Source organism: Puma concolor, chromosome D3, assembly GCF_028749965.1.
Source record: "Puma concolor isolate L17-30 chromosome D3, mPumCon1.1.hap2, whole genome shotgun sequence".
In the NCBI taxonomy this organism is placed as follows: Eukaryota; Metazoa; Chordata; class Mammalia; order Carnivora; family Felidae; genus Puma; species Puma concolor.
In genome coordinates this window covers 29,729,301-29,739,831 of record NC_141678.1, presented here as the reverse complement: position 1 = coordinate 29,739,831, position 10,531 = coordinate 29,729,301, and the positions used below count along the sequence as shown (strand labels likewise).

The following is a 10,531-nucleotide window of genomic DNA, read 5'->3' as shown; positions in this document are numbered from 1 at the left end:
GGCTCAGCGATACACACCCGAACCTGACGCCTCGGTGTCCTTCTGCCTCTCCAGAGCCGCCTCCCGCGCCAACTCCCCCGCGAACGCACGTGACCACGCAGGGCGGTGACTCTGCCGCCGCCGCAGTGCTCCGCCCAGACCTCGCCGCTTCCGCTGGCCATTGCAGCCCCGCCCCGAGGCGGGGAGAGCCAATCCGCGTACACGTTTCTTTGCTCCGCCCCGGCGCCCTCCTCGGCGCTCGCCCCTCCCTCCGCCCGCCGGCCCGCCCGTCAGTCAGTCAGGCAGGCAGTCGGTCCGAGTGGCCGTAGGCTCTGTAGCTCTCCTAAACGGTTCCCTCCTTGCTCTTTCCCGGTTAGCGTCGGCAGCTGCACCCGCAGCGGCGCGGTCCCTCTGAGAGGCGCGGCGTGAGCCGAGCGGCGGCCGCGGAACGTCGAGCCTTTCGCGGCGGAGGCGGCGGCGGCCCGGCAGCCAACATGGCGGCGGCGGCGGCGGCGGGCGCGGGCCCGGAGATGGTCCGCGGGCAGGTGTTCGACGTGGGGCCGCGCTACACCAACCTCTCGTATATCGGCGAGGGCGCCTACGGCATGGTGTGGTGAGTGTCCACGCCCGCTCGCAGGCCGGGCCACGCCCGCCCACCCCACTGCCTGGGGACGCAGCGGACGCAGCCGCGGCCTCGTCCGCGCCCCGGCCTCCGGCGCCGCTGCGACCCCAATCCATGACTTCACTGTGGTCGCTGCGCCGGGGGCCTCAGGCGGGGCCCGGGAGACTGTCGAGGTTTGGGTGTTGCTCGCGGCGGTTCGCGGGCCGGCCTTCGATTGTCGCGGGGAGGGGCGTAGGGGGCGGAGGCCAGCACCCGGGGACCCCCAGACCCGGGCGCAGCGCGGAGTTTAGAGCCAGGATCTCCGGGAAGGGAACGGAAGCGGTCCCTCATCCCCTTCCATCTCCCAGTTTGCTAGCATCAGGGCCTTCTTTTTGACATCCGATTGTAAAACCAGGAATTCCTTCAGAGGCTTGTCGACGGTGGTGTTGGCCGCGGTCTTGAAAGGGGTTCGCCTCGGCATGTGTGCCGAACGCCGAAATAATGATCTTCCCTCTCCCGTTTTCCTCGACTTTCGTTAAATTTTTTTTTCGGTGATGCTAACGGTGCTCTCCTGCGCAGGCTTTCTATAAAAAGCATTCGTGGCAGCAGTGTTAGCTATGAAATATTTTAAATTTGAAGTTTTTAAATGGATTTTAATACCCATACTGTTTGCGTTTAATGAAGAATAAGCCAGTACCGCTCTCTTAATTTATTAGAGTCGTTTGGAGTTGGGCCTGATCTCTTGTTTTTTTTTCTTTACCCCGAGTGAGTTCTCTTGCCAGCAGAAATGTATTCAGACGTTTTAGCACAATTGCTGTGGACTTTTCCTATTAATGTTTTAGTGGTCAATATGTATGCACCCGTAATGGAATTCTTGTAGAATCACATGCAGCCTCCCTTATCTTGATCCATATCCCTCAGAAACGTTTGTAGTTCTTCGAACTAGCTGTATTGTTTTGTGATGAGGACTTAACGGAAGTGTAGATTCCCTTACACCTAAATCTTCTTGTGAGTGTGTTTTGTTTTGAATGAAAGAAGTAAACTAATATTTATTGAACACTTGGTGGCAAGTGCTTTTCTAGGTATATTATTTCATTTTATTTGAACAGCCACCTCGAAGGAGGAAAAGGTGGTGATATCCCTCTTTCAGGTGAGAAAGTATTTGTAAGTGAAGCAGATTCTTAGTCATACAAGTAGAGTCCAGACTTGAGATTGTAGACTGAGGTCCTATTTCAAATGCTGCAGCTCTATTATACCTTACTGTCCTTAAGTGGTGTTATTAATAACTTCAGAATTTTAGCATATATTACTGTTGTAAGTAAATATATTTTTGAACTGTATTCAAATTTGAGTGATTGTGATTTTAGAAATGCCATAAAGGGCATGTTTTAACAAGTATCTTTGAAAGACTTAAAAAAAAAAAAAAAGTCTAATTGAATCTTGACCATTTTCATTTTCTTGAGGATCAAAGTGCTTCACATATACAACTGTGAAAAGTAGTGAACTCAGAGGGTTAGGAGCCAAAAGAGAATTTAAATTAGGTCAGGTCAAAAGAAATAATGCCCTAGAAGGTAACAAAGTACTGCCCACAGCATCACTTCTCTATCATACATCTGATTGCTATTGCACCTGCTGGTAAGTATGCCGGTAAACACATCTCATGAGAAGCTCAGAATTGTCCATCAAGTCCTTGGGCTCTTTTAAAAAATCCTACATGTAAAATATGGACTGAAAAAATCTAGTTTTAGGACACTTCACTTGAAAGGTTTTTTTGTTTTTTTGTTTTTTTCTTGATAAGATTTTTACCAGTCTGAAGATAACTTACATATAGTATTTCTGTCATTGTCATAGACTTACTTGATTTTCTGTCAGAGGAGATGCCAAGTACTTTTTTTGAAAAATTTGTTTAATGTTTGTTTATTTTTGAGAGAGAGAGAGAGAGAGAGAGCATGCATGCGTGAATAACTAGGAGAAGGGCAGAGAGAGGAGACATAGTATCCTAAGCAGCCTCCGGACTCTGAACTGTCAGTACAGAGCTGGACGTGGGGCTCGAACCTACAAACTGTGAGATTGTGACCTGAGCCGAAGTTGTACTCTTAACTGACTGAACCACTCAGGTACCCCTAATGCCAAGTAATTTTTTTACTGTAATTTTCCTTTCCTGAGTAAAATCCAAATATAAGTATAATTGGAATTATAATTCTGGGTCCAGGTTATAGCTTTTTATCCTCATCTAAATAAGAATTTAATCTGCATTGCACATTCTTAGCATTTAATAAATGTTGATTGTTTATGGGGGGCTTCTTGAATGAAATGTTAATATTTAAATAGTGATATTTTTTTTTAACGTTTATTCATTTTTTTTGATAGAGACAGATCGTGAGTGGGGGAGGGGCAGAGAGAGAGGGAGACACAGAATCTGAAGCAGGCTCCAGGCCCTGAACTGACAGCACAGAGCCCGACGCAGGGCTCGAACTCCCCGACCGTGAGAGATCATGACCTGAGCCGAAGTCGGACGCCCAACCGACTGAGCCACCCAGGCGCCCCTAAATAGTGATATTTTAAAAAATGTGACACTTCCCGACAGAGTTAAAGATTTTCAGGCAGTTAGGAATTTTGCCTTTTTTGTGCAGAGCCCTTTCCTAATCATTATATGGAAGGTATAAAGATGAAGAGTGGAGTTTGAGTTGGGTCTTTAAGAGTGGGTATGATTTTGATGGATAATTGGCTCAAGTGACAGTTTGAGTTGTGGAATCTAATCTTGGGAAAGTATTTAGGTGGCAAGCTGTAGAGGACTCTAAAGGCAAAACTGAGTTTGTATATTTGTACAATGAAGAAGCATCAGTGATTTTGAAAACAGGCAGTCACATGGTCAATTCTTAGATTTTTTTGGGAAGATAGATCAACACTGATGGAAATGATAGAAAAAAAAATTTGGTGGGGGGAATCAATTAGGCTATTGTAACTGCCTGGGTGTGAAGTGATAAAGTGGCATTGGAGGGTAACAGAGGTGTTGAGAGACCTTATTAAGATTGAGTCCATGGGACGCCTAGCTGGCTCAGTTGGTAGAGCATGCAACTCTTGATCTCAGGATTGTAAGTTTGAGCCCCATGTTGGGTGTAGAGATTACTTAAAAATAAAATCTTTCCAAAAAAAAAAAAAAAAAATCCGTAGTGGGCTCTTCTCTGAAGTATGATAGAAAGACTGAATTATGGGGGTACCTGGGTGGCGCAGTCGGTTAAGCGACCGACTTCAGCCAGGTCACGATCTCGCTGTCCGTGGGTTCGAGCCCCGCGTCGGGCTCTGGGCTGATGGCTCAGAGCCTGGAGCCTGTTTCCGATTCTGTGTCTCCCTCTCTCTCTGCCCCTCCCCCGTTCATGCTCTGTCTCTCTCTGTCCCAAAAACAATAAATAAACGTTGAAAAAAAAGAAAGACTGAATTATGGCAAGTGTGGGAAGAAGTAAAGGATAATGCAGTCTTAAAGGGTAAGAGTCTTAGAGATGGGTTTTGGATTTAAGAGGGATTTCTGAGACCAGGATTTCTGAGATTGCATATGGGCATATTTGTTAATTCTAAGACTTCTAGGCTGGGAGCCTGGGAGGATAGTGGTGCTGTTATCAGAAGAGAAATACTGGAGGTAGAGCAGGCTTATTAGGGAGAAATAGTGAGTTCAGACTTGTTAAGTTGTGATGACTGTAGGCCATTTAGGCTATATCCAGAAGACATCTTGAAATTTAGAAGAGGGAAGTTGAAACTGGAGGTGAAAATTTATGTAAGTAGTAATCTTGCATGGATGAGTACAGATTCTTATTTGAGGTCATTGATTAAGTGAAATTGCAAGCAGATGTGTATATTCATCTTTTTAGTAAACAATCCATTACATTCAATAGATTTTCAAACGGGTCCGTTGTCCCAGAAAGGTTGAAGAACTACTGAGGACAAAGATAACCCAGACAAATATTGTTAAGAGATAGGCAAAGGAATAGGAATCTGAGGACTGGTGAGACGTAGAAGAATCAGAAAAAAAGAAAAAAAATGTATGACAGAGGAGAAATTGAAGCTGTGCATGCTTGTTCATTTATTAACTAAGGTAAGTATTTTGAGTAAGTTGAGTTTGAAATACTTCCTGAATATGATTGAGACATCATACTGGTCACCTCCATAGAGATACTAGTTGAAATAGAGATACTTTAAGAGTGGATAAGATGAGAAAAATATGTCAGAACTGAGTCAGAGAAGTGCCTCACTTTAGGTGTCAATAGAGGACAAGTTGCAGAAGAGGACAGAGGAAGTATGCTACAGAGACAGGACAACCAGGAATTCGCATCATCACAGGAACCAAGGGAGACTGTAGTCATAAGGGATTGGCATTGAATACTGTAGAGGACAAACAATGCAGCTTGAAGACAAGCTATTAGACTTGTTGATTTTTCTACTCTCCTAAAAAAAAAAAAAAAAAAAAAAAAAGATTCAAGCAAAATTTCAGTGTGATCATCTTCCTAATGGTTTAACATCCTGTCTTACTAAAACTTGTTGATTATGGCAGACTAGTAGAACCACCGTTTAAATCAGCACTTTCTGTTTGTTTTGTATACATTAATTAATCCTCATAACCACACTGCAAATGTGGTTGCTCTGTATGAAAGTGAGGAAACTTGGGGCGCCTGGGTGGCGCAGTCGGTTGAGCGTCCGACTTCAGCCAGGTCACGATCTCGCGGTCCGTGAGTTTGAGCCCCGCGTCAGGCTCTGGGCTGATGGCTCAGAGCCTGGAGCCTGTTTCCGATTCTGTGTCTCCCTCTCTCTCTGCCCCTCCCCCGTTCATGCTCTGTCTCTCTCTCTCCCAAAAATAAATAAACATTGAAAAAAAAAAAAAATTAAAAAAAAAAAAAAGAAAGTGAGGAAACTTGAGACAGAGAGATGTTAGTTAACTTGCCCAAGGACACACAGCTAGGAAATGATAGAGCATCCCAGCCTGTATGGTTTCTAAATGATGTGCTACCAAAGATCAAAGCTGAGAAAATATATGCTTTTAATAACAGGAAATACCTGTTGTCTCCTTGCTTGTATCACTTTTTAGCCTTTCTAAAAACTTTCACATAAGGTAATTCAGAAAATATTTATTGAGCACCTGTTATGTGCCAGGATTCACATGGTCTCTGCCCTGTAGTACTTTTTAGTCCAAATAGTGTATGGAATTGAACAGTAATACAGAGTATACCAGTCCATTCAGAAAGAATATGTGTAACGATTTGAGAAAAAGGAGGCCTGAGTGATGTGGAGCTGTTGGGCTGTTTCTATGGCTTCACAGACTTTTGAGCTGGGTGTTGATGTATGATTAGGATTTCGCCTTCAATGTGCATTCTAGGTAAAGGAAAATGTACATGCAAAAGCAGCACATTAGGTCAGGAAAACCACAAGTTGTTTGGGATGGCAGGAGTATAGGGTGCCTTAAGGAGAAAGCTGAAGTTGAGACAGTGGGATGGGCAGGGTCAAATCCTGAAGGACATTGTTTACTGAGGAGTTCAGTTTCATTTGTTAAGTGAGAGTCATTAAAGGATAGTCTTGTCTCTGCCAGTTCCTCCTCAAATTTTGTGAATTATGTTCCCCTCTTTGTCTTTTTTATGCTTTCTACCTGCTCTGCTTACTCTCTTTTCTTTCTGCTTATCTAGGGTTACTCAGTGGGTATGACTTTTATCCCCTTTCCCAGGGGTATTTTGAAATGTCTTTGGGTTTTGTTTTGCTTTGGGTTTTTTTTGGTTGTTACATTGATTGGGGAGTGTTATAGGCCTTCCATTTGTAGTGGTGGAGGCAGGTATGCTAAACGACCTACAGTGCGTGTGTCCCTGTGCAGGAGAATTGTCCTGTCAGGATGCTAGCAGTATACCTCTCCAACCTTCGCAAAACATCGGTCCCTGTTCAAGTCCTGACTTCCTCTAAGGCTCATCTCCTCCATAAACATACCCTTACTGCTGTCTGCTGTTAGCACTCCCTCCCTTCCTAAAACTCTGCTAGGTCATTTGTACTACCTGTTTGAAAGGCAAGACTAGCAGTAGTGTGTATCATTTATCGAAGCTCAAGACAAATGGATCTGGGATCAGATTCTTAGTTTTGCTTGTTAATTGTTAATTTTTTTAAGTGTTTATTTTTGAGAGGGAGAGAGACAGACAGACAGACAGAGCATGAGCAGGGGAGGGGCAGAGAGAAAGGGAGACACAGAATCCAAAGCAGGCTCCTGGCTTTGAGCTGTTAGCACAGAACCCGACCGACATGGGGCTCGAACCCAAAAACTGTGAGATCATGACCTGAGCTGAAGTTGGACACTTAACCGACTGGGCCACCCTGGTACCTCAATTGTTAATTTTTTTTTAATTTTATTTTTAAGTAATCTCTGCACCCAACATGGGGCTTGAACTTACGACCCCAAAATCAGGAGTCACGTGCTCTACCAACTGAGTCAGCCAGGAGCCTCTGTTAACCTTTTTTTTTTTTTTCTTTAAAGATTTATTTATTTATTTATTTGTTTTGAGAGAGAGTGAGCAAGCAGGGAAGGGCAGAGAGAGGGGGACAAAAGAACCAAAGCAGGCTCCATGCCATCAGCACAGAGCCTGATGCAGGGCTTGAACTCATGAGCCATGAGATCATGACCTGAGCTGAAGTTGGATGCTCAACTTACTGAGCCACTGGGATGCCAATCTGTTAACTTTTAATAAAGAAATCTCTTGTATACTTTTGGGAGCTCAAATATCTGAGTACACCAGTTTACATGAGCAACAGAAAATTCAGTGTTTTTGAAAGTTTTGAGTACTTTCAAGCTATTCAACAAAATTGATTTTGATATTAATAGCATCCCTAGGGGCGCCTGGGTGGCGCAGTCGGTTAAGCGTCCGACTTCAGCCAGGTCACGATCTCGCGGTCCGTGAGTTCGAGCCCCGCGTCGGGCTCTGGGCTGATGGCTCAGAGCCTGGAGCCTGTTTCCGATTCTGTGTCTCCCTCTCTCTCTGCCCCTCCCCCGTTCATGCTCTGTCTCTCTCTGTCCCAAAAATAAATAAAACGTTGGAAAAAAAAAATTAAAAAAAAAATAGCATCCCTATTGTGTAGAATTCTTCAGGTGCCTTGGTGGTTCAGTTGGTTGAGCTTCTGACTCGGTTTTGGCTCAGGTCATGATCTCATGATTTGGGAGTTTGAGCCCCGCATCAAGTGCTGCTGTTTGGAGCCTGCTTGGGATTCTCTCTCACCCTCTCTCTCTTTAAAAAAAAAAAAAAAGAAAAAAAGTGTAGAATTCCTGTGGTTAGCTATAACTGATAAGCCATTTCCATGAATTTAATTTGTTTTTCATTATCAAGTATTTATGAGAACATTTTTACAAAAAGCATCCCAGTTTTCCCAGGAACCATATAATATTCTCCATTTTGTTCACAATAAGGTACCTACTAATTAAAAAAGAACTGATTCCCCAACAAACATCCAGAGCTACTTCACCCTGTATCCAGTTCACTGTACCCACCTACCTAACCCTGAGATGCTATTTCTTCCCTTTTGTTTCTCTTTCACTACTTGGGCCTCCCTCGCATTGGAAAGCCAGCAGGGATTCTCCAAGGCACTTTTCAGATTCTTAGTTAGGACAGTGTATGTGTTTTGAACCCATGGCCAGTAGGAGCTGGGAAGTAGGGTGTGGGGGTAGGGACCTGCACAAGCCTGCCTTGTTTTACGTACTGTGGTTTCAAGTTCATTTTCTTTCTCATCTTTGAGGTAATAGATATTTTTTTTATTTTATAGATGAAGAAACCAGATTTCATGTAACTTGTCCAGGATTCACAGCCAATATATATATATAGTGGAATTGAGATTTATCTAGACCTCCAAATCTGTGACTTTTTTTGTTTTTTGTTTTTTTTTGATAGGTTTTACTCTGTTATACCAAGCTATCTGGAAACATACTTCCTACAGCCCTGGTTCCTGAATGCATTGGCACCAAAGTATAAAATGGTAATTGTCAGAGCTAACTTGGGGCTGTAGGGAGGTAGAAAAGGGAAAAACTGGATACTTGGAAAGGATGAGGGAGGTAGGGTCAAACTTTTTATCAGGAGGTTAGTGTTGATTTCTTCTCACCCTTTCTACCTACGTCTACCAGTTTCTTGATTTCCATTCACTTAATGATGTTATTAAGTGTGTACCTGGCCAGTGTGCTAGGCAATAGGATCAGAGTGTTGAACAGAAGAGGTGGTTTTACTCTGTGGTGTTTATAGTCCCACAGGAAAGGAATAACACTTACCGAGTATGATGAGGTGCACAGTGCCACCGGGGAGTATAAAAGGTGGAGCTAAAATGTTTTGAATAGTCTGAGAAGATTTCCTGGAAGAAGTGGTGTTTAAGTTGGGACCTGAAGAACAACTTGGAGCTAGCTAATTGAAAGGTAGTGTAGGGGCGCCTGGGTGGCTCAGTCGGTTAAGCGTCCGACTTCAGCCAGGTCACGATCTCGCGGTCCGTGAGTTCGAGCCCCGCGTCAGGCTCTGGGCTGTTGGCTCAGAGCCTGGAGCCTGTTTCTGATTCTGTGTCTCCCTCTCTCTCTGCCCCTCCCCCGTTCATGCTCTGTCTCTCTCTGTCCCAAAAATAAATAAACGTTGAAAAAAAAAATTAAAAAAAAAAAAAAAGAAAGGTAGTGTAAGGTGCTGGAGTGTTTCATGCACTGTCTCATAGAAAATGACTGTAGAGGGGCGCCTGGGTGGCGCAGTCGGTTAAGCGTCCGACTTCAGCCAGGTCACGATCTCGCAGTCCGTGAGTTCGAGCCCCGTGTCGGGCTCTGGGCTGACAGTTCAGAGCCTGGAGCCTGTTTCGGATTCTGTGTCTCCCTCTCTCTCTGCCCCTCCCCTGTTCATGCTCTGTCTCTCTCTGTCCCAAAAATAAATAAATGTTGAAAAAAAAAAAAAAAAGAAAATGACTGTAGAAATGGAATTTGTGATTAAGATTCAGGGCTCTTTCTTATGGTACTTCAGGGATAGGAAGTGCAGTTAAAGCCTTCAAGTATGGTTGTAACCAGGAACTAGAAAATAGTCCAGCGTACCTACCTCCTTCTCTCTTGACATTTACAAAATCACCTTGCACCCTTCGTCTCTGCACAGAGATTTTTTTTTCCTTTTTCAACACATCCCCATGCATTTGGCAGAAGAGAGCTTACCCTTGGTTCCCCAAGGTATGAGTCTTTAGTACATTGACAACTAGAGGCTGAGAGCACTCTAAATCTAATTTCTGGGGTAGAGAATCTGATCCAGTTTGGGATGGTGTCCACCTCTGGTCCAGTCAGCTGGTGGAATCATTTGAAAAGGCTGGACTTCTCTAAGGTATGAGGTATGAGGTGGGGGTAGTCAAAAGATTCCTCTTATTGAGTGCTGACTTGCCGGGTTAGTTCTTGGTGCTGTTTCCCCTGCTCTTCTCCAGGCTGGAATTTTTCCCTGCTTTTTGGAGCCTGTGGGGAAGGAAGGGAAGAGAGGAGAGGGAGAAGTAGTTGAAGCAGAAGAAGGGCTTTGGGTTGCTTTTAGAGTTCTTTTATTTTCTATCTCTGGCATTATGGGGGTGGCCCCTAAACTGGGTGGTATCTTTAAAATTTATTTAATATTTGATACATATATAACATGTAACACATGTATGAGTTATGCAACCTAACAATAAAGTAAACAGCTAAGAAGCAACATCTGCTGAGTGACTTCTTGACCAGATTGTCTGAGGCCAGCATTCTGGTCTTTGGCCACAGCCTTCCTCCCAAGGTTTAACTTTTTTCTGGAAGCCTGTATGATGGAGCATGTAAGAGCATGGGTTTTTACTACTTAGATATGTGACTGCTGTAGGTTATCCAACTTGAGTCTTGTTTTCCTTATCTGTAGAAAGGGGGTAGTATTGGGGCGCCTGGGTGGCGCAGTCGGTTAAGCGTCCGACTTCAGCCAGGTCACGATCTCG

The 10,531-nt window shown here is 44.3% G+C and overlaps 1 protein-coding gene across 1 annotated transcript in view; it reads left to right on the top strand.

The window, feature by feature from the left end:
* The first annotated feature begins 258 nt into the window (after nucleotides 1-258).
* MAPK1 (mitogen-activated protein kinase 1) overlaps nucleotides 259-10,531 on the top strand; it is a 112,389-nt gene continuing 102,116 nt past the window's right edge. The window contains exon 1 of the mRNA XM_025933447.2: nucleotides 259-592. Coding sequence (XP_025789232.1) covers nucleotides 474-592 — 119 coding nt within the window. The 5' untranslated portion in view covers nucleotides 259-473. The remainder of the gene's footprint in view (nucleotides 593-10,531) is intronic.